At 48.0% G+C, this 24477-nt stretch overlaps 2 protein-coding genes across 2 annotated transcripts in view; one reads left to right on the top strand and one right to left on the bottom strand.

Moving 5' to 3' along the window:
* The window catches only part of LOC126577381 (uncharacterized), a 78560-nt gene that overhangs the window by 29205 nt on the left and 24878 nt on the right, over positions 1-24477 (bottom strand). The window lies entirely within an intron of this gene.
* On the top strand, positions 13453-14709 carry LOC126577409 (leucine-rich repeat domain-containing protein YddK-like). Its single transcript, XM_050239021.1, has 2 exons — positions 13453-13573; positions 13644-14709. The coding sequence occupies exons 1-2, from the start codon at positions 13557-13559 to the stop codon at positions 14518-14520; spliced, it is 894 nt and encodes a 297-aa protein (XP_050094978.1). The 5' UTR covers positions 13453-13556; the 3' UTR covers positions 14521-14709.

Here is a 24477-nt window from a genome sequence, read left to right as displayed (position 1 = left end):
AAGTGTCCCCCAAGCTAATCAGGAACTGATAGCTTGTGGCGGGAGCACCGACAAGAAGAGCTCCGTAAGTCAATGTGTGCACAGAGCGCGCGTTTTGTTTGACATTCTGTCCATCCCAACTCCCTTCTGTTCTCGATTTTTTCAATAATAATCCCTTGAACATCAGCGAGCAAAGCAAAGTCTATGAAACGAGCATCTACCGGGATGGGGCGGCAGCATCAAACGCAGCATCCGCTAGTACAGAGAGAGAACTGCCGGACGAATATCTTCCACACAGAATTACGGCCAACGAGTGGTCATTAAAAAACAACCGGCAGCTTCTGCTCCTGCTGGCAGCACAAAAGCGATAAGATAGGACCCTGGCGAGCGCTTCAAAGTAGCTTCTCCACAACCTTGCATACCATCGGGAGCGCAAAAATCAAGCAACGCAAACGGTTCCAGGTATATCTGGGTCACTCATCTTCCCCCTCGACTAACACCAGCTCTTCCCGGCGCCGGAATCGACAAATTATGTTACGATTTATCAATATTGTTCCACAAACAAACACACAGCAGCTCAACACTACGATGCCAAGCCAAGCGCGCCGATGCCATCAATTCGCAAGTAGGAGAGCCCATCAAAACCCCTTATCACAATGCCAACAGCAACTCTAGAAGTGAATGAACGAACGACAACAACAACAACAGCAACAACATAAACTGAAGAGCCTACACATCTTCAGCGCGCGAACAGCGCGTTGGCGATGCATTGACCCTTTATCATAAATTATCGTCATCATGAAGTGCGCCGTGTCCCGGGGAAGACTGTTAATTTGAGTTTATATGCGTGTGCTTGTAACGGTCTCCACACCCACCCACAGAGCAACCAAGGGGCAGGGTGAGGTGATGGGGCATCACACTCTTTGGCCGGACCCCAAATCGAAACCCCACGCAAAGCGAGTGGCCCACGCAAACAAGACCCCAGGTAGGCAGGCAACGGGGGAAGGTCTCACAAATTATGCTGACCTGCATCATCAGCAACAGGCACAGCCACAAACCGATTTATGAGATTTTGGCTTCTAGAGGACATGGTGCTGGTGCTGATGCCCTGTTGCTGCTTCTTCTGTTGCGTCTTTTGCAATCAAACGAGAATTAACAATTGAATGGAGAAATGGTAGCTCGGGTGCCCTGCAAACGGTTTGTAGCAAGTAAGATGGGCTTGTCTCAAAGCGTAGAAAACATTTCAACAGTTCATTTCAGACACGACTTACGACACCAGACCACTTTCACCAGTCAGCGGTAGTAGTGCCCCGTAACGAACAAATCATTATTTTATTTCCATTTTATTGTGCCGCACCCACACCGGCGGCAGCGAGGCTTAAAACAATGGCCACCATCGGTGCGATCAGTCGGGAAAAACCAAATCCTTTCCCACGCACCACGCAACACCACTGGGCTGGGCGTCTTTCTGTCTCTTTGCCCGGTAGCTCTTCGCACGAAAGCTTCCTAACCATTCCGCCAGAGAGCGCTGGGAAGAGTCGCGAGAATCGAAACGGGGCGGCATCATGATGATGATTAAGAAGAGCATCTCCAACGCTGATGATGCCCGTCAGTTGGTTGGTTAGTTGTTGATAGGCTAAAGCAAGTGATGCATTGGTTTGACTCCAATGACCTTTCCTCTTTCCTCGGACCAATGGGGAGGGAGGGATTTAACCAAGTGGCGCCTGGAATCACTTTCCATCTTCTCCTCTCTCCACAGCGAATGCAACCTCGTCGGCAGATTGCGGCACTCGCGTTTGGTGTTTTATTAGCAGATTGTTTCATTTATATCGAGTTCTCATTCGCGCATCTCGTGTCCGTACGGACGGTTTTATGATTCAACGACGACGGCCGACGGTTCCTCCAAGCGGCGAGCGATCGTGCGGTCAAAACGATCGGTCATCAAGATTGGCTGGAGCCGCACCGCGGTTCTTAATTAGAGGCACCAACGCTCAGGGTACGGTGCGGTGCGGTGTTCAACCGCCGACACCATCACGGTGCAGCATCGGTATATCCGTGGCAGAGCAAGAACAGAACATTGGATTTAATGGCCACAGACTGCCAGAGCAAACGACCCCGTCGTCGTCGACGATGTCTTACTTACGACGCGCCTTTTTGCGATCCTCGTGCAAAGGAAGTGCACTTGCACTCTTGTTCTCTCGTTCTGTTTGTTTTCACTTACCTGTAAATAGAGAAGAGAAAAAGGGGGGAAAAGAAAAAGTGAGTTTTATTGAAAGTGATTCACGCGGTCAGCGAAAATGCTGAGATGCTGAGCTGCTTTATAGCTAAAAAGCACATAAATCCATCCTCCGAATGCACTCGCCTGCACCGCCTGCGATTCGATATCTTGCAACGAACTGTGGCGCATTGGGTTTCCCTGCTGCAAATGAACACGCACGGGCTGGCGGGTTCGGATTCGCGGATCGCGGATAAGCGAACAAGAAGGATGTGTAATTCAACACCAACCCACGCTCGCTACACTCGTCGACATTTAAGCTAATAAGATGAAACTTCGTACGCAGAAAGGTCGTAATGAAGCACAGAGGCCGACGGCTCAGGTATCGCTGAGAGGGAGTAAAGCAAACCGAAACACTTCTAATGCGACAAATGCGGATCATACGAAGCGAAACCACCGGTGTACTGGTGCTTCTTTACTTTCGTAGCGGTTTGTAACTAATCTTCCTCGTCCAATATTCAAATGTACTGCACATGACGCCTCATCATCATCATCGTGAAGGCGAGCTCGATCACAGCTGATCATTCGTCCCCGGCAAGTGGTTCATCAGAAAAAGCTCAAAGAGTATACGAGCAAGAAATAGAAAGATGCCAGATTAAAGGCTATCAAGACACTCTCATGCGTCGAGGAAACTGTAAATTATGATGTGCCCCAGCACGCAGCACACAGCGTGTCACACAGCTCCAGATCATCGATCGACACGCTTGGCTTAGAGAGAGAAAGGGAGAGAGACAGAGAGGGGAGTGGCGTTACTTTATGGTGCAGTGCACTCTGCACTTGCACCATCATCTCGTGCTCATATGCACCAAACCGGACCAACTGGCAGTGCGCAAGGAAATGGACATGATTAATTGCTGTTATCATGCCGTTTGACAGTCGGTGCCACAGTGTCCCGGGGCCTCTCTCTTTCTCTCTCTCTGCTTCTCTGGCCACATGACGCTTGCTACGTTCAATTAATCCGTTCCGATTAGCAGCCACACTTCGAAGCTTACATCGGGTCGTATACTTAAGCGATTCGTCGCAGTTCAACAAATTGCACACAGAGGGCGCACACATGCGTCTAGGGGAAGAAAGGGTAAGATCGATTAAAAAAAACTCAATATTTCGATGCTCCTGTGTACGTATCATCCAGCAGCCACATCTCTAGAACTGTTATTCTGTTCTAAATTCACATTGAATCTAACATGTGGCCCTCTTTCCCGCCTAATTAAATGTCTTTTAATGCTCTCTTCCGTTGCAGCAGCAGGTCAATGGCCTGCCCACCAGACCCGGCGGCATCTCGTGGCCACGACGGCCAGACTACTTTTACTTGTGGCACATTAACGCAACCAACGCGCACAACACGTATCCACCATCCCCGTGCACACATTGGCGAGGCGTGAAATGGGCGTCACTAGTGGCTGTGGCTGGTGCCTTCGCGAGGGCGCCCTCTTCGAAGGCTCACCCCTTCTTCCTTCTTCTCCTCTCAACGATCAGGAGGACGATGAATGAAAAAAGACCTTTATTGGCGCAAAACAAATCAGATACAAGCTGATGTGTGTGCGTTCGAGACCGCGGCTTGCAAACTCATCCATTTTTTCCGTTAGTGCCACAACGCAACACATCGATCCTAATGCTCCGGTGTGTGTGTGTATCCTGTCGATCGATGGAGGGCCGCGACAGGAAAGGGACCGCAGAACGCAAAGGCAAAAGCAGCACAAAAAAAATAGGTTGTGGGCTGATGATGTCGAATGGAACCGGTACATAGCTACGCGGGTCTCGACTGACGCCTCCTCACATTCGCAGCAACAAAGCGAAACGACATTTTATGCAAATATGTGCATGCCATGCCACCGTGGCATGGCCGTGGCTTCTCTCGTGGGCTGTCGATATGATGTTGGCACCGACCAGCCCGGGGCCAGTGCACACACTGCTGTGGGAGCTGCGTAAATTTTATGTTGAAATCAACACACGGCGCGCAAGATCTGCGGTTCTGTCCTCCTGGGTGTGATCGGTTGTTAAGCGTGTGTTTATGATGCAGCGAAATAACGATCAGGGCGCGCAGTTTAGTGGCAGTAAAATCGGAAGCTGAACCAACCGTCACTAAAGGCGGTCACTAGCGTCCAGAGCCAAATCCCCATCGCCAGCAATGAGTGTCTATTAGCAGCGAGGTAGAAGCATAAGGAAGGCAAAACTTATGGAAATAAAATGCTTGACATACATGCGCTGCCATTCAAATGGAGCCACGAGACCGCAGCGACCCTTAGGTCAGATCGTGCAGGTGCCATGAATTACCGACTAATAGCCTGGTGATTAAGATGAAAAACCGCACACAGACACACCCATCAACTCACTAAAGACCCTTAATTTAGAATAGCTACCACCGCAATTACGGCCATCCTTAATAAACCGCTTATCAAACACGGGCGCTTGCATACACTGTCCGCCCCCTGGGGAGCGAGCTTGGAAGGAAAGCGAAACAAATGTCGCTCGCTACTAATCGCCACTCGACGATCTCGACCACGCAGAGGGGAGAGTAATCAATCGGAAGCAGTTTCAATTCGCAATACAAACATTGACTTCGATCGATCACCTCCTACAGCCCCCGGGGTCTCGGCAGCCACCACCACACCGTTGCGCAATCAGCACCACCAACGGGAGGCGTGCGTAGAAATACATTAATGTTGCCATCGTGTACAACATTATTTACCGTCACAATCCGCGGTCCCCGGGCTTGGCACTGGGCCAAACAGTTTTGCAATCGCTGCGCGCTCGACGACGACGAAGTTGCTCGCGCTTCTATCTCGCCAGTACACCGGTTACAGTGATCGTGAGCCCAGGAGTAGAAACTAGAGAGAGAGAGAGAAGGTTAGAGGACTGGTCAGCCCCGAACGCGAGTTGCAGAATTCCGCTGCTGCTGCGGTGTTATCGGTTCTGGAGGATCTCAAAATGGAGCTCTAGCTGTGCTGGATGGAACGAACCTCGTTGCAAATGTTACAGTCGAAGGGTACAGGCTAATAAAAAAATTTGCAGAAGTTGAACCACCAATCGACCAATCGGCGGCAGGTCCCTTTCCGATCACGAATCTGTTGCGAGTTTAGAGTGGCAACACTCGATCGCCGTTCCACCCAGAGCGCGATGGCGCGTTGGTTTATGCTCCCATAAGTCAGTTCTGTGTGCCGGAAATCTCCTCCCCGAGCCGAGTGCGCGATGCAGTGCAATAAATATTTAATTACTCGTGGTCGCAGTCGCGAGCGTGCGCACACTCCACTCCGCACGGTCGGTCTGCTGGCAGGTTTCGATCAGGTCTGGCCGCGTGTCGATCGAGCAACCCACGATCGCCAATTAGTTGAAGCGGTTTTAATCGAAACCTATCAACAGTGAACGCCGTAGACGGGCTGCGCTCAAAGAAGAGGTGCTTCAGCTGACTGCGATCATCTGCGGAGATCGTGGATGGTGATTTGGCATGTCGATCACGCAGTTCTCGTTCTGTTTGTCTACTGTAACTGTGGTTTTACTGGCGCAGGATGATCATGAGAAGCTCTTACGATCAGCTGATCTTACGGCTCTAGTAGAACATTCCCTATTGCCATTTGATTTGTCTCTTCGTAGTGTTGATTTAAAAGAATTCAAATTGCTATTCGCGATAATCATTTGCTTCGATCATCTGATCGATCAAATCACGCTGTTGTCTCTTTCACGGTTTCCAACGGTGTCCCGAAGAGAGAAGAAGTATAGCATGCCAAGCGACCGTCATCTCAGTTAGTCATGTTCCCATGACGACGACAACGATGGCCCTGGGACCGATGCCGTCACACTGTCTGACACTGTCACAATCCAGTGCGATCGCTCGAGAGACCGTTTCATTCAATGTTGTTTACCCTTCTTCCTCACGGCGTCCCAAAACCGCAAAACGGAACGAAACGGGATCGAGAGTCATGCACAAACCGCCGTCATCTCAATTAACGTAAGACCAACCACCCCTGCCCCCCTGCTACCCCCTTTTTGCGACTTCCTTTCTTCTGCTGCACCACTGAGATCAGAGGTCTGCTGCTGCTACTCCTGCTGCTGCTGCGGGATTGTGTGTCTCGCGAAGAAAATAATAATAAAAATCTTAACGTTTTGTTTGTCTTCTTTCAACGTTCGTCAAGTGACCGCAGTCGCAGCCGCAGCACCAGCACCATTCCGAATTAGCATGCAATTATTTCATTCATCCTGTGTGGAGGGAGAGAATCTGGCTTGTGGAGGACAATCCCCTCCCTTTTGGAGTAACGGATAGCAATCCCTCGTGCAAGTACTTTCACGACAAGTGGTGCTGGGGGGTGTGCCTTCGACCGTTTCAATGCTGCAGCGAAACGGTAGCTTGGAGCTCAGGGTCAGATCTCAGTGGGGTCAACACACACATATATAAGCTGCTTTGGGGCGTGATCGTGATCAAACATGTAAATATGCAGCACAGTTTTCCTGTGGGATTGCAAGTGCAGGACTGTAGCTCCTACTGCAGTTCGCTGACCTTCTTATGTTGAGTTGAGGAGTTTGAGTTACAAAGGAATGACACAAAAGCAATAAAATAAGTAAAATACATTCCATAACTTCGAAAAGGACTCGACATTTAAGGAAAAATATTTAACAAAATCAAAACAAACCAAAAATCTCATAAAAGCGGCAACAAAAACGCAGAACGTAAGAATGTAACCTCGAGAATTTAATAACACAAAACAACGAATAAAACCAAAACGCGGGCCAATAAACCATGAACGGTGGCCAAGGATAGACAGATAATATTGCCATGTAGCATAGCGACGGGGTCCCACGATGTGTCATGCTTATATCCTTGCAGGAATAAAAGGGAAAGGAGAGCGGTGCTGCTGCTTGAGATCATTTTTCAATTTCTACATTTCCTCTCCAATTTGTGAATTCCACGCTGTGTGTGGTTTTACGATCTCCCGAATGGTCCCACCGGTTAATTGTGTTCGTTTAATGAACCTTTTAATAATACCAGCAGCACCAGAACAACCGCTTTAACGTCGATCGAGAGCAGGAACGTGCTTTAACCTTCAGTGTTGGTCAGACACAAGTTCCAAAACACACAAAAAGGGCAAAAGAACTCGCGTCACAAAAAAAACAGAAACAACATAAATCACGAAATCGACGGCCTATTGTTGGAGTCGAGTAATCGAAATGAATTTATGCTAAATCGAAGCCGCTTCCGTCACGATGTCGATAATCGTTGATTGCTTTAATACAATCAACGATCAAACAATGACACCATTAGCGCTATTAGCGTGCCCGCTTTGAGGCGATTAAGTGATTGATTGTCCCCACGAAAACCTTCTCATGGACCTCCTCTCTTTAAGATGTCAACTGTGCAACTCGCCTCACTCTCCCCCCCGTTGCATATCCTTGAGCTGTAAGCGCACACTAGGTCAAACAATCAAGTGACGCTCTAGCACTCCAGCTGTCTAGCCCACACACGCGCACCCGCACCCGCTCACTAGACACCAGGCGTGATGTTGGAGCCCCGCAGCATCCGACAAGCGTAGCGTAGCGTAGGGTGGTGCGCCTGATTGCATTAATTAATTAAACGGCTCAGCTACACCACCACCTCCACCACCCTCTCCTCTAACACTTTTTCTTGTCGTTGATTAGCCAAGTTATTTAGTATAATTTCATGCTCAAACTGACACCCGAGAACAACCTACCTACAACAGCGCGCCCTCCACAATGTTGCCACGGCGTGCCTGACGCGTTGCAGAATGTGGTCCTAATGAAATGCATATTATAGATGCGTAATCATGGGCTAGACACCCGGGGGGGCTGACGTTATTAGAAAGCTATTTAGATGACAAGATTCACATAACACTATCGAGCAAAGTCAAAACAGGACGACAGAACCGGGTCAAGGTAGAGGAGCGCAAGTAGGAGAAGCAGAAGAGCCAACAACAGGAAGTGCACAGACCGTGTGACCGATGAGCATAATTCAAATTAATGACCTCTCGGGGCAGGCATTGCTAGCGTCGTTAGTGGACGAACTCATCTTTCTGCCTTAACCCTCGGTTGGGCACCCGGCGTTTACCCCTTCGTTGGGCACCCGGGTACCCGGGTACCCCACTTATGTGTATTGCATAGTTAAGTTATTGTTCCGCTGTTTTTATCAGTTTTATACCAAAAATAGTGTACTAGAACTAATTTAAGAGTATTAATAATGTGATTTTGTTTCAAAATCACAACAAAATCCGATAAAAAACAATAAAAACAATGAAAACACACATTGATACCCCTTCGTACGGTCATTTTCTACCGCGTACGTCGTAAGGCAAGCAATAAGATCGTAAAGTGATCGAATTTTCCAGCAAATATGGTATTGAAATTATTGGTTTCTTCGAATAAATCTGTTTTGAATTGTCATAAGGCACTTTTGAGGCATAAACAATTGAGTTAATTGGGCACAATTGAGCTACGAGATCAGATCAGTTGCTACGTGATGCATTCAGAAAGTAATGAGAATTGATTTTTATGACAAAACGGTTTGAGATAACGTGTTTAATTTTTTACGATAAGGTAGAGGAAGGTTTTAGCTATCAATCGCATTATATTTTGTTCGGCTATGACCAACTGAAAGAAAATGGGACGATTTTTCGTAAACCATGTTTTTAGTTGATGTAACACCGTAGAATGTCCCCTTTCTATGGACCATTGGTCTGGCGCTGATCATCCGGACCTTCTTCCTGGCGCGGATCATCCGAACCTACAGAAAAATATTCCGTTGGTGCCAGTAATTCATCAAGTCCTCATACATTTCTGTTTGCGTGCTCTGTGCCAGGAAGAGGTCCGCGATGGGCTGTACCAGTGGTCCATAGAAAGAGGGCGTTCAACGATGTTACATCAACTAAAAACATGGTTCACGAAAAATCGTCCCATTTTCTTTCAGTTTGTCATAGCCGAATGAAATAAAGTGCGTTGAATAGCTAAATCCAATCTCTACGTTGGCGTGAAAAATTCAATACCTTATCTCAAAACGTTTCGTCAGGAAAAATCCAGTCTCATCACTTTCTGAACGCACCATGTATATTTGTCTCTGTGCCGCCGCCGCCTAAAACCGCCTTTTTGATGAAGATTAGTGTATAATTTACTCATATGTTAAGAAAATTACACTATAAGAACCATTTTTAATCAGTTTGAGAAATAATATATAATTTAAATGGCACATAAAAGGTTTCAAAATATGTTGATTATTTTTCTCCTATTACTCGTTGAAAAGCTCAAACGTAATGAAATTTTCATCAAAATATTGTAGTTTACCTAATTAACAATTGATAAACACGTCAACATGGATAAATGTTGATAAAAAGTGTTGTTTTATGTTTATAAACATAGCCCATGTGCATAGCCAACGTATGGGGTACCCGGGTACCCGGGTGCCACTGGGCGGGTGTTAATTTCATCGGGTCATAATTACCTTTAAATATGAGTTATCAAAACAATTTCAACGCCAATTCGGCTTGAAATGAGTTGTACTTTGGGGATCCGGAGTTTCGTAAAAAAATATTGACGGGAAGGCATTCATTTTTTCGTTGAAACTAGAAATGGGTACCCGGGTACCCGGGTGCCCAACCGAGGGTTAACTAAGAAACAATTCTTAACTGAAACAAATAAGCTTTTGCAACATCTAAACGCGAAGTAGGTGTCAAGAAGTCGATCTCCAGACACCAAGCAATCCGAGAAGCCCTAGAACCGTCTTCCCGGGGGCCTGGTTCCTTGTGACCCATTTTCCAATAAGCATCACGAGATGATTCATCGGCACGCACACGCCAACATGCCACCGCCGGAAGCAGTTTTGCAACACGAGCGGCCACCACCTCACTATCCAATGCCAGGGAGCATATTACGTTATATTCCCGACGTTTACTCTTGCTGACTGCCTGCAGCGTTGCATGACCCACCCAATGGGGCTCAATGAATTATGCGATGGTGTCAAAGCTTAATCAACGGTAATGGACGTTTCGTGGCGTGGAGCAATCGTTCCCGCTTCGCTTCTGCGCACACAGGCCGTGGCCAGTCCCTGTTGGCTGGCTAGCCAACAGCAACTTCCGTAACACTTGTCACGACACCAGACCGAAGGTGTAGTGCAGTATGCAGCAGCAGTAGCAGCAGCAGTAGCAACACAGTCACTACTGCTGCCTGGTGTGGAACATGCAAACATACATTCTGCGAAGGATGCATCCTGCTCCTCGAAAAGAATAAATTAAACGAGTTTATTATTAACTGTCACCAGCCCCAACCGTGACACCCGGCGGACGGACGGACGGACCATTTCTGAAGGTTCTGGTGGCGGCACCATGGACCACGGGATGCGCCTGACGGAGTCTGGACGTTGTTTCGCTCACTTCGTCTGCTTCCGTATTTTGCACCGCTTCCGGGAGAGCTGGAGCAGTGTACATTCTTGTAAGATTGTCGTGCAACAACGTGTTGGGGAGTAATATGCAGAATGATGAGCATTCGGCGCTTGGTGGAATCGTGGTGGTAGTGTTTATGGTAATTGGGTTTAAAATTGCATTTCAACCAGTACGCTCCCTCGGAGATGGGAGATGTTGACATCAACTAATGGTGGTGACGTTGATTGTAAGTGAGAACTTCTAAATCTAGGTGTTAATACGGTTGAAAGTTGAAGAACTGTTGTTGAACAGCTAGGAAATGAATAATCAAATAAAGCAGCTACCAAATGCCTTTCTAATTCTTATACGATGTCGTTAAAATTATCCAACCAACAAACTATTACAACCTTCATCATCAACAAAAACATTACAAAAAGGCAGAAACGATAGAATACGATAGCCCCTTTTTAGCAGCACGACGCACGAGTTCAATCACCAACCCAAGGGCATCGTGCAACGATAGCCTAATACACGCTCAATTGTAGTACAGAGGGACATGCTCTCTCGTTAAGCATAAACGCTGCCGCTGGGTGAAAGTTATGGGCACGTGCCACCGAGCCAACGAAAAGGCGCTACCCTCGACCACCAACCATCAAACCTTAAGGAGGAGGCTTAAGGTAAACTTTGCCCAGGCCTTGCACTTGGCCGACAGGGCGAGCCTTAGGAAGGCTAATCGATTCCTCCCCTGCATCACCATCACCACGCTACTCCTTCTTTCAAGCGTAATTGGCTTCAATTAAGATACAATTGCACTTTACGACCGAACTACTTGCAGACCATTGCTGCTGTGGCCACTGCACTGCACCAGAAGCAAAGCTGCTACTGGAAGAGATGTGGTAGAGGATGATAAGGAGCATGGCGCGCGACGCCGACCACTAGGGACCACAAAATAAGCGGCAGGGAATCACCAGCCGCCCCGAGAGAGCCCATTCACCCAGAAAGCGGATTGGAGTGTCCGGGACACTTGAAACCAGAAGCGCAACAACAAAGCGCAGTGTTTATATTTAGATAGCATGCAAATAATGGCACGAATGCATAAAGTGTGGTCAATGCAAACCGCTGCAGCAGCAACAGTAGCGCATGGCATAGCAAGAGAGTGCACTTCTTTATCTCAGCGCGGGTGCCTACACAGCGCGGGCTGCTACCGTTTAATCGTTGAAGTTATGGTGCTTGCATGCTAGCAGGGCTTAGTACAAGACAAGCAAAGCAAAGCACTTTCGCCACCCAGATTGGCACTCAGAGAATCCATTTGTTTATATGAAACTCAATCTATCAAACAAAACTTTAGTAATTTTACTAAAGAGTTTATAAAGAATCGCTAAGAAAATGAAGTTCAATTTGAAGGACAAGATTTAATAGAAATGGTTAGGATGAACCGTTCTAGATTTTTGATGAACCTGTATAGTATAAGAAAACCGAAAATAGATAGAAATGTCTTTTTCTTTTAACCCATTTGATTTTATAAAACTCAATTCTCATATAAATCTACTAAAAAGTTTATAAAGAAATGGTTAAGAACATGAAAGTCAATTTAGAGCACAAGCTCTAATAAAAAGAGATTGGTTTGAGCCATTCTAACCTTCTATTCTGAACCTGGATAGCAAACCCAAAAATAGATAGACAACACCAATCATGAGTGACTGACACTATGCTTCACCTTCGAGCTATTTCCGCTAGATGACGCGCTGATCGCATACGACGCACTGCTGGCGCTATGCTGCCTCTCACCAACACCCTGCCCCCACAGGAATTGAGATGTCGAATTGTCGCGCCCATTCGCACACCGTTTTGTTCTTCCTAATTGCCTCGTCATGTCGAGGGGGTATAAGAGACCAAGGCAGACCGACAGACGGAGTGGCGTGTTGCACCGAGAGCGACTAGTGCATGTCAGAACATGATGTTGTTTGAAAGCTCCTTTTTTTTTGCTGTTGGTTGATTTGTTTTGTTTGCATGTTTGCTCCGGTAAAGCGCTAGAGTCCTATGGACACACGGTCTGCCTGCCTGCCTGCCTGCCAGCACACCTCGATCCCTCGATCCAACGCGCCGTTCTTGACTTTTACAGGCGACCAAACCCACCACGGCGCGCGTTCTCGCGCTCACTGCAGCATGACGGTCACATAGCCGGTGTCGTGTCTAATTTCAATTTAAATTCAATCACGAGTTTCCTTGGGCCGACAACGACGTTGAGATGCATGTGTTCCGGGACTCCTCGCTCGGTTCGCCTTCCCTTCCAATTGGCGAGGGGGATTTAGACGAAGTTCAAGTCTCATGCACATCGCGCAATTCGATGCTGGCTAGTGAAAGGATAGCTCATTCTGCTTCACTGTTATTAAAGTTTAATGACAGGATTTCTAATGACTCCGCTAATCTACGGAATCCAGAGGTCCGCCACTCAGGTTTATCAATTACAATTCCAAATTACTCTGTAGCTAATGAACAACGATGAGCACAGTAAACCCCTGAAAACCTGCCCTAATCCCTTACACTATATTACAAGGTTGCACTCATTAGTTCTCATCAAAGACGGATAGACCGTGCACGCACTTGGAGGACCGTGGTGCACGCATTCCAGAAGAAGATGCGACTCCAACAACTCTTCTTTCATTGCAAACTGCATCCCACGCTCTCGGCGTATAACAAGACAAGCGTTAGGTAGATCCGCTTGGCCAAACGATTTAAGCCGTTATCTGTGTCCTACTAATTGAAGATCGCGGTGTTCCGGACGCATCATCCACGCCGTGGCACTTGGTATAAATAAGATCCCTTCATCTCGAGCTCCAGAGTGTGGACGGTCCGCTAGTCGGTTCTAGCCGTCGAGTGTAACGGTTGTTCGTCGCCCCGAAACCGGATCCGAGGAGTGCAGCAAGAAAGGATATCGCCAGAACGTGATGGATCGGCTAAGATGGTGCGCGGTGGTTGTGTACGTAATTCTGAGATTCGCCAATGCTAATGAGGTGCATTCCCTTTTCCTCCAGTCTTCTAGTGGTCAGTGTGCTGTGCATGGCCGTCATCACTGGTGGCCGCAAGCTCGAGTGCAGTGAACATCGGGACCAGGAGTGCGAAATCTCGAACTTTACCATCGTCGAGTCGATGGACCTGTCCGAGTACGAGTTCCCGGACCACCCGCACCTGGCGTTCGGTACCTATCCACACTCGGACGACTCAACGTACGTCGTGACGATCACCAAGGAGCTGGCCGAAATACTGCACGCCACCGAGAAGCTCGAAATCCAGAACGTTTCCCTCCAGACGATGGTCCTGTGGACGAATCTGCGTGTCCTCGATGCCTCACACAACAGTTTCTACGAGCTGGTGGTCGAACCGGGCCAAAATTATCAACTACGCGAACTCAATCTCAGCTACAATCGCTTTCAGTCGATCGATTTCGTGCAGTCGCTGCCAGCGCTCCGTACCATCGATCTACGCCACAACTATCTGGAATCGATCGATATGTCACTGTTCGCCATGACGACCGATCTGTGGAAGATCAATCTGGCCAACAACCGTATCCAGAGTATCACGACCGATGGGACGCTCCATCTGCCGCGTCTTTCCCACCTGCTGCTGAACGACAATCTGCTGAGTGTGCTCGATGCGAGCGAGTGGCACTTCAATATGATGCAGGAGCTGAACGTCGCCCGGAACCGGCTGCGGTATTTGAGTATGTGCGAGGTGAACCACTCGTTCCCGCACCTTCAGACGGTGTACCTGGACGAGAACCGTTGGGATTGCGCCTCGCTCAACTCGACCATGCGCCAGTTGCATCAGCTTTCGATCAAACCGATGCGCCACTACGATCACGACGATGAGGATCGCTGTGGTCGCAACGTGGAGGGTATTTGCTGCTACTGACCGCGGGGTGAGGGGCCACCGGACAGGATCGCGATCGAGATCAATCCGAGCGAAAAGTGCACGGAACTGATGCCGTGCCGTGAGTGGTGCATCAATAAATCAATTGTGTAATGCGCGTCATCTTGTGTGTGACTTCTAGCAGTGTGATGTGTGATAACGACAAATGATTAATAACAAGCCAAAGCGCGGGCGCACAGGCCTCTCGAGGCCCGGGCGCACTATGACAGACAGCGCCGAACTATCAAGATCGCCTCGAGCTACTCATAAAGACGCCGTCGTGCGCCGTGACTTTAGAGTTTTATTTGTTTTAGACGCGCGCAGCTCCTTTGTTTCCTCTGGGTTTGTAAAGAGTTGAAGGCGACAGGACAAGGGGGGGACACGCATGGCAGCCGATCAGACCCCAATCGATCGATGATCTTTCGTCCTCAGAAGCGACAGAACCAGCCGTACTCCTGTGTTCCTTATTGATGCCAGTGCCAGGCCAGTGCCGTGTTCTGTGCATATAGACCCATGGCACTGGAACAGAGCGCAGCAAGGTGCACACGCGAGACGAGGTTGACCTTCTCCCATGGCAGTCACCAGCCAGAGAGTTGAGGTGCAGTCGTGAAACATGAAAATGCAATTTACCAAACCTCGACCCCGAAACCGCGTGTGCGAGCGGGAATCACACCAGAACGAGGGGGAGTTTATCGCGCGAAGATCACACGAAGGTCGTGCAATGCATGTCTGGGATGGAGAATGGAAGGGTTTTGTGCTAGAAGTCGGTTAGAAGCCTACGATTCTCGACAGCGGGTCGCCCAACTGCGCAGATCGTGCAGATTCATGCAAAAGCCATCGCTGTCTGCAAAAACGTCGCTAAAAAATCGATCAACAAAATTAGATATTCGCAAGCATGTCATGAATCTGTCATGTCGAAAGCGAATTGTAGATAGATTGTTGATGTTCTCATGATGTTCTCCGATAATTCTTGCATCCAACTTCCAGGAACCAAGACAGAACACAGCTGGTGTCTTGGTTAGGAGAGATCGGCAATCGAATATCAAAAACGACGTCACCGACTGACAGAAATCACCCCAAAAGGCAACATTATATTGGACAGAAAACATGATGGAAGTGCTGTCTGTCTCCGATGATGATGTTCGGTTTGGAATTCCTTAATGATGCGATCACATACATCGCTTGCGACGGCTCGCTGTGGAGGAATGAATGATAACAATGTCGGGGACGATGCCGAGTGGCGCGTTCTTGAGACCAAGTTCACCAGATTCGTCATAAGCCTCACGAAACGGTCCCTCTCTCGCTTGAGAAGTTTCAAACGAGCCAAACGATTCATGCGAAATGCCAGACACCAGAACCACCACCACCACCATCAGCAGCCGTCCACCAAATGTCATTTTTCCGAAAAGAACAAAATCCCAAAAACACCAAACCTAGCGGATTCTAGGGACAAAATGACCTCCGGACAAAGTATGCAAATGTGATCGATATGAGCTGGTCGCTTTCGCTCTCGTTCTGGTTCTGTAAACCGTCTTTTGCCATTTAGCAAAAGAAGAATCACTGTTGTTTGCGTTTTCACACGACCTTATGCGAGCGATTTTCTTTATTTTCATTCTCTGCTTCAACTCTTCTTTAGCTCTCGTTTGGTTTTAGAAACCGGCGTCATGCTCGAGTTATGTGCGACCAACAAACGGTGGGGAGTCCCACTGACACAGGACCGGCCGCATTCGAATGATGGATTGGTGTTGTGTTGGTTGGTGATGTTGTTGGTGACATGGTCACGTGGCCAACTCCAACTCTGCATATTTGAGAAACACATTCCAATCGTTCTTTCATGAGGACAGAGGGTTTGTAATTATGATTTCGATGGAAAACAAAATGGAAGTTCATTCCAAGGTGACGAGAGTAGGCGGTTCTCGTTAAACAATATAAATTATACCCAATCTCGCACACCGAGGAAAAAAACTCTTTACGAAGATAAGCTAAAAAGATTAATGCCACTAATGGGGATCGATAAATAACTCTTTGGCGTGAAGGAGGTGTCTGAGCACCACCATTCTAAAAATAAGCATGATGTGACACAATCCGGCCTGCGCGAACCGGCCTAGCCAATAGAACGCATCTGGCACAGTATAACAATAAACCTCTGGTACCGCTGCTTCCTGACTGAAAAGCTACGTCACCTGCAATGCTAAAGCTTAGCAGCACGCCATTCCGGTGTAATTGCCAATTTATGGTAAGCCCGCTACTGTTTGGTTGCCCCAAAAAAAAAATACTGACCACTACATACTGTACCGCGCGCGCTTGATCGTTGTGTGAGTCCGAGGGCGTACTGATCCGATGCTAATGATCTGCAAATTATAGATTTAGATTTCGGGTGGCGGCACCCGGGCGGCTAGAGGTCTCTAGGAAGGCAACGCCCAGGTGCAGCTGTCTCCAAGGCGCACCCAAGACTCATATGAGCTCCTAACCGGCTTCAAAACCCTCCACGAGTTGGCATGCGACTTAAGGCGCGGTCCTAAATATGCGATTCGAAACTGCGGACCATCGACAAGCTTGGCAGCAGAGCAATAAGCATAAATGAGCGAGCGAGCTGCCCGAGCGCTTCAATGTAGCACCAGCACCATCAGCTGCCGAGGGATATTCGCGGAACGTTACTGGCCGTTTCGCCATCTTTGGCCCAGTTTGTAGGACATTTCTTGGTATATTTTTGGCAGTGCAACTCCAGCGGGTGAGCTGAGCAGAGCTTAACTGTTTGGAGAAGCTTAGCTCCCGATGGAGGACACAATTTTGACGAGAAGACTTTTGCTCACGTTTTGCCGACACCCCGCGGACAGAGAAGTGATCATTTTTCAGGATTTATAACGTGAAAGGGTTGCCTAAATTTTGCACACAAAAAAATCCACAAAACATTCACCCTAAACTTGGTCCCGAACACCGAACAAATTAAGATCATTGGTGCGAATCATTCGTCTCGGACCGATCTCACCCCGATCATCAGCCGAAGAGCCGTGCGATTAATCCGAACCGAACCGAAAACAAACAGTTAATTCCTGCAACTTTGTTGTCGTTTGAGCTAAACCATAACCACCAAACACCACGAATACCAGGTCGTGGAACGCAGTCGCGACCCAATTGTATCTCCACCGTCTCCGTGTCATTTGGCCATCTCGCTTTCCTCTCCCAAAAACCGGCAATAAAACAAACGCAACACAAGTGCCAGCAGAGGTCACCGTCAGCAGCAGCAGCACACCGTTACCACGACGAGATGGTGTGTTGGGTGACCGTTTCGCTTATGTAACCGTTTCCCCTTCTTCTGGAAGGCAAACACTAGGCATCTAGGCTGGGGCTGGGACCATTGGATCCATTAAGACGCTTCGTATCGATCGTACCAGCAGCACCGTGTACACAGTACATTCCAGGGCGGAGAGCAGCATAAACAAATGTACGGCAACCACACACAGTAATTCCATCCCATCCCGGGCCACCAACCCGTGAGATGTAGCGGCGTGCTGGACACGACCAGTAAAACCCCCCAAAGCTCTGCTCAGCAATCAAGCCGTGATCAGCATCAACGGTGCCGTGCTAATGCCTGGAGGAGGAAGGAAAGAGGCGCGATAAGATGAAAGATTCGTTCACGCAGCAGCGTGTGTTTCGACGAGACAGCCAGTCGCCACCAATGTCTGCCGCTGCTGCTGCCCAGAGCTCGAGAAGTTGCAAAACGGCGAGAAAAAGATCCAAATAAAATAACCGAAGCCGTAAGCAGATAGTACTGACGGACTTGAGCGCAGAATGGTGCACGGCACCTTCAACGCAGCTGCAGCGCAAAGTTGAAAGGACAACCTAACCTTCACCAGCCGCGATCACGAAAAGGGAAAACCTCCTTAAAAATCATGATTTACGGTTTTATGCGCGATCGCAAACGGTGGAATGGTTGCTGAGCATAAAAGCCAAGGTACGCTGGAGACCAACAACAACAAAAAAAACAACGCTTCATAATTACATGCTTCACACACCAGAGCATGGCAACAATCGCGACACCTAAGCGAGATAGATCATCGCCGTTCCACCGTCCATCGTCCTGTGTGTTGTGCAATGCGCAGGTGACTTCTAGTCCGTGAGGCGAGAAGTCATCTGAATGAGTCACTAGCGAGCTCATAACTTCAAAGGGTGCAGCAGACACAACGGACAACCACTCCGGCTGCTGGGTGATAAATGTGCTAACCAAGAGTCACACCGAACTAACATTCTAGCCCAGTCGGCGTCATCGTTACGCATCGCTGCACTCTGTCAGCTGTACTGCTGCAATTCAAATCCGCTAGATGGCAACACGGGCGCGTGCACTTTTCATAACGATCTCTCGTGCTCGGCATCCGTACAGCTGACGACGCAGCAGCCCGAGCAGCCGAAGCACATGGAGCACGAACGTTGATGACTCGTTGAGATGTCAACTCGAGGCAGAAGAAGGGTGTGAACCTTATTTATGAATTCTACGCAGCATACGTATGCTTCCACGGTGGTGCGCTTTATGTCGCTTGAAAGCGGGCCTGACACAAGACATAAGGAAATGAACGAAACGATGTAGGTCACCACCAGCACCACCCAATTCCTCAACGCGTACTGGGAACTACAAATTGCGCACCACCCGAAACGTCGTGAGATGTTTCCATTTTTAGAAGAATGATAACTGAAGGCGACAATTCGAAGCAATTATTCAGTACCAAATGGAAGAACGATCGTTGTAGATGATGCGGCAAATGATGGTTTAATTATCATCTGCAGGAAAACAAACAGATAGAAATAAAGTAGAATATGTCCACGAGAACGAACGAATGGTGCAAGCAAAAACCTTCAACGTACGCGTCCTCAATTCGGTAATAAAATGTAAACGAAATTCAACAGCAAATGACAGCATCAAACAGTCGCCGTTAACGGAGCGGAATGAAACATAATACAATCGCAACAGGCCAGGAGTACAACGATAAGGATGCAGATAAAGATTTCTCGGAAATCAACCATTAGCTCATACCTCAACACTCACTAGGCAAACACCAATTTCAGAAATGGGAAAAAGGAAAATATAAAAGCAATGAATCACAAATGAGAACGTACTTTTTATGCAAAACCAGAATCAACATAACCGATTGCTCAATCTGTCGACAAAAATAGCCTTTCCGGCAGAAGCACTAGACGATGTGGTAATGGAGATTCCGGCGCAATCATCGGCAGAAAATCCTGCAGGAAGAAGGAAGCGGGCGGTTCTTGGTCATTCATTTTTGATAACTCAAACACTCAACAACCAGTAGCAAACCAGATAGGAAGCAAAAAGCCCACTCCTCCTCCTTCTATCGAGAATGCATTTCAGAATTGCTAAATGACCTACTGAGAGGACCGGATGGACACCCATATGTATGACTCCTCAACGGCCTCTCTGGTTGCTGCTGCTAGCACACCTTTATGGCCAGCGCAATGACACGTCCATATGCTTCCCCGTAGGGCAATGCAGAATATATAAGAATTTCCATCTGTTCCTACCCCCCAACATCACGGGCCGTAGGACGTGCTTGGTAGCAGCTGTCTTCCAAAAGGAAGCTACCGAGGGCCCTCTCCTTCCTTTGCACAGCACGGAACCCTGTGACCCCCCTCTTCTTCGTTTTCCTTTAGGCACCGGGCTTATCTTGGCAGCCCTCAATTCAAGGTGTGCTGCAGCAGTAGCAGCAGCGAAAGCAGTCATGCATGACTCATTTGTGATTCTCTCGTTGGATGCCAGAGAAAAGGGGAACCCCAATGTCCCTTGCATTGTTGCGATTCATAACCCCCCGGATCCTTATGTTGATTTCTAATCTCGTTTCCCTCGAGCAGAGCGAATATCCAACAATCGAAACTCTTCCGTCAGCTGGTAGGTGCTGCCTAGTAGCAAAGTCGAGGTGCACACCTCTTGACCAACCAGGACACTGCCCTAGATACCATGTTCGAAGCAGGTACCTTGGCCGCACATGTGTTTTTAAATAGTTTATGCTCAATAGTAGCGGTGGCGTACTTTGTTAGCTAAAATAACAGAATAAAATGAACAAAATTCAATTAGAACAATTCGTGATAAACGCTCCGCTATAAAGCCATCCATGAACGCAGCACGGAAAATGAAATTGAAAACAACCACAGGATCGTACCTCTCAGGACCTTAATGATGATTAAGTAGTAGAGCATGACAGCAAGTTCCCACCGGACAAGGAGACCGACCCTCCCCTCTCCGACCATGTTACGTGGTTCGTGTCTCTTTTGTCCACATTTTAACATCACACAGAGTCCAGCACTGACCCACCAAATTTCTCTTCTTTTTTCGGTTTGTTGTTTTGCGGTTCTGATGCCGATTTCGGCGGTTCGGTCTAGTGCACTGCGCTGTGGTCTTTGAAAACATTTAAAAAAAATCCCCAACAAGCCTCGGCACCCCCCGGTAAAACTCCGGAAAAACGTAAAAAAGTTCTCGTTTTAATGTGAAAAGTTATGCTTCACGGGTGCGCAGACATCATCATGGCGTGGACAGAGGTCGGGGTGTATTTTTCGTGAGTTTTCCATCTGCATTGACCAGCTGGCTGGCTGGCTGGCTGGTTGGCTCGCTGGACCGATAAACGGCGAGCTCGAAAAACGCAATACATAAACATAAATCTGAAACCAGCCACCAGCATGGATCCACGGGACCCCTGGACCTAACCGAGAGACCATGAACCAGTAATAACCGCAGTATCTCCCTTATTTCGATGTTCTTTCCGATGCTGTACGACCTTTTTCCTGCGATTGGAGTCAAGCAATCGGAGGAGGAGCAGAAACCAGTGCACTGCTGCTGCTGCTGCTGCTGACCACATTCTCGAAGCGCATCGAAGCTGCTACCCCTCGCCTTCTTTCTCCTCGAACCGCTACCCTGTGTGCTGAAATCGAAAGTAAACAAACAATCTTTCTCTGTTCTGAGCAAGGGCTGGGCTCTGCTGGGCTTCCTAGAGGAAGGAAGATACGAATTAACCAATTAACTTGCCGAGCCGAGATGCTGCTGATGCTGCTGCTGATGCTGCTGCTTCTGCAATACCCAACACACCATACCACCTCGCTCCTTCCACTTCGTGGGGCCGCAGAAGATCGAAGGCCGGCGGCATGTTGTTCGTAATTCATGCTGAAACCCTGGCACCGACCGATGCCAAGGGATGTTAGCATTAAAAGCATAAAAGAATGATTTATGTGCATCTCCGAACACATGCCGCCGTGGCACCGGACATGTCTTCGGATGATCGTGAGCTCCAGGAGAAGGCAAACGAGATCATCGAGAATTTAGCATCGTGTGCCGTGCATTACGCAATAACGATGGGCGGCAAGCATCAAAATGGGAGGCTCTCGACCTATAACCTCCAGCACAGCACACGAACCGGGGGCAACAGAAAGGCAGATGCGTTTGGAATTCCAATCGATTTCAACATTCATCGTTACATCGTTAACTGTTGAGGCTGCTTCTGCGTCTTGTGTCGTGACCCGCCTTACTCTTTTGCTCTTATGCTGCAACAGCAGCAGCTCTCGAATTTCTTGGGACGAAGACAAAGAGGAAGGAAAGTCGCGCCCCAAAAGACGGAAGCTGCATTTGCAGCAGATAGATACGACACGACACTAATACGATTAATCACGAAAAACATCTTCGCGAGTCCAGTGCGAACAAAGCCAACCACAAACAACGATCGAGACGAGTTCTTAGTGGCAAATACCAAAACAACAACCAGCACACATATACGCACCACCGCTATTCTGGTGAGAAGCCCCAAAAATAGACCACCGACACACAGGCACACGAGCGCGATCTCAAAGAGTGAATCATAGTGCCGGTGCCAGTGCCGGAGCATCCCATAATTGATTCCACTTTGCTGCTGCTGCTGCTGCTGCACTTGCCGCCATGGAATCGAAAGCGATGCAGCTCCGAAAGTGTTGCCTTTTTGGGGTGGGCGAGGCGATCACAAAACATCTGACAACGATCAACGGAGCGAGTGTAGAAGGATGATTGTTGCGGATGAGTTCCATTTTGGGGAAAGTCTTGGAACTGGGCCCCCACTGGCCGATCTTCCCGATCTAAGACTCGACCGTAAGAAGCTATTTATAGTGTTCTCCATGCTCCGTGTTGTTGTGGTTGTGGGAGAGATAATCACCCCCCGTGGGGGAGTGGAAGTGCGATCATCTCTACTCTGCTCACAGGGAGGGGGTTGCATTTCGGATTACAAAACCCCGGATAAACGAAAGTGTTCGCTCCCTCTCTCTCTCTCTCTCTCTCTCTCTCTCTCTCTCTCTCTCTCTCTCTCTCTCTCTCTCTCTCTCTCTCTCTCTCTCTCTCTCTCTCTCTCTCTCTCTCTCTCTCTCTCTGTTCAGATCTGCTCCTTCTAACACTACTAACCTCGATTTTGAAGCATCAACTTGCTATGCCAGGGGGCAACAGCATGGTGGCCAACAGCACTTTGCAAACCAGTCTGTCTGGTGGCCCTGGGCAGGAGTGCGCAGCAGCTCCGATTGAAGTAAAAACCGATTGTCGTCAATCAGATTGACTGGTGCTTAATTGTTGAGTTTGTTCACTTTTTTTTCTCTCTTTTCCAAAGCGATTGGCACAGTTCAGCGATTGGCACCCGCTTTTTTTCTTGAAGGAACCGGTATAGCCGCTGGGTTTGGCGTGGCAGTGGAGTTGGCGTTTGAATTTTTAGGGAAATCATAAGCTGTCAAGCAGAAATTTGCATTTTAAATTGAAGCAATAGAATGGTGCGTGAATACCAACCACACGCATAATTTACATTGATGGAAATCATACAAAAGTGAATTCCCAATTGATTAGAAGGCATGTATCAAATTTTAATTAGAAATCATTTATCACCTATTTACACATTCCGATAGCACTTTTCCATATTGGTTGTGTAGCCGCCGAATGTGATAAATGGAGGCTTTCCAGCAACTGTAAAGACTTAATGGCAATTAACGTAGTCAACTCAACATTAACATTACATTATTTGATACAAAACCAGATGTTGTATTCAAATTTTCGTAATTTTTTTGAAATTATTATCTAAAATCCCATTAGAATCCAACCGATAAACAGCGCTGAGGACCATTTTCTATCGATTTCGAGAAACACGATATCGAAAACATTATCACCAACACCAAACACACCCAATAATAGCGATAGACCCACAAGCGATAGGCCTCCAACAATCGCTGGCGCTCGTCTGGCATTCTTCAGCGTTTTATCATCTAAAAGCGCTGGCCATTCCTGGTCACAGCAACATATCTTCGCCATATGTTTCAGGGAGGTTTGCCCAGACCAAACCGAAGAATTTAGAAGCGAACAACATCCACAAAACATGCACGCACACTAAAAACGTGCACCATCGGCGATTGTGTTTGACAGATAATATATCTCTCGCTTTGGGTTTGTTTTCTTCTCGTGCTGTTTCTTTCCTCGTCGCCCAGGTTTCGAAGACAAAAATGACAGACTCGCCAAACATTCGAATGTTTAATCAGGCGATTTGTCTCGCCACTAGGCGCGAGGCCCAATAACAGATACAAACACATGCACCTCCTTCACATATTCATATTCGCCACGTGGCAAGGACGAAACGAAGAGAGCTGCGTTGCGATAAACAAACATCGCTGGATGTTGCCGTTTGTGCAGAGCATATTGCATTCCCCGGTGGGCCAAACAACACTCACAAACCCACCAAAAAACCATCCACCTTTTAGGCCGGACAATGTGAATCGAGCGCGGGAGTTGTAGGCCAGCTGGCCAGCTGGGCAACTACCTCCCAGTGCACTCCCATTTATCACTCAAGAATATGCGCCATTCGGTGGAGATATGTTGTGTCAAAACTGGCATTCCAGAAATGTCGTACGATGTGTTTGTGTTTCCAGTACTCGACAAGCACCAAACTCCCACCCAGAATGCCAAAC

The sequence above is a fragment of the Anopheles aquasalis genome, chromosome 3, assembly GCF_943734665.1.
Source record: "Anopheles aquasalis chromosome 3, idAnoAquaMG_Q_19, whole genome shotgun sequence".
NCBI classification, from domain to species: Eukaryota; Metazoa; Arthropoda; class Insecta; order Diptera; family Culicidae; genus Anopheles; species Anopheles aquasalis.
Note: the sequence above shows the minus strand (reverse complement) of the source record. Positions and strands in the feature narration are given on the sequence as shown.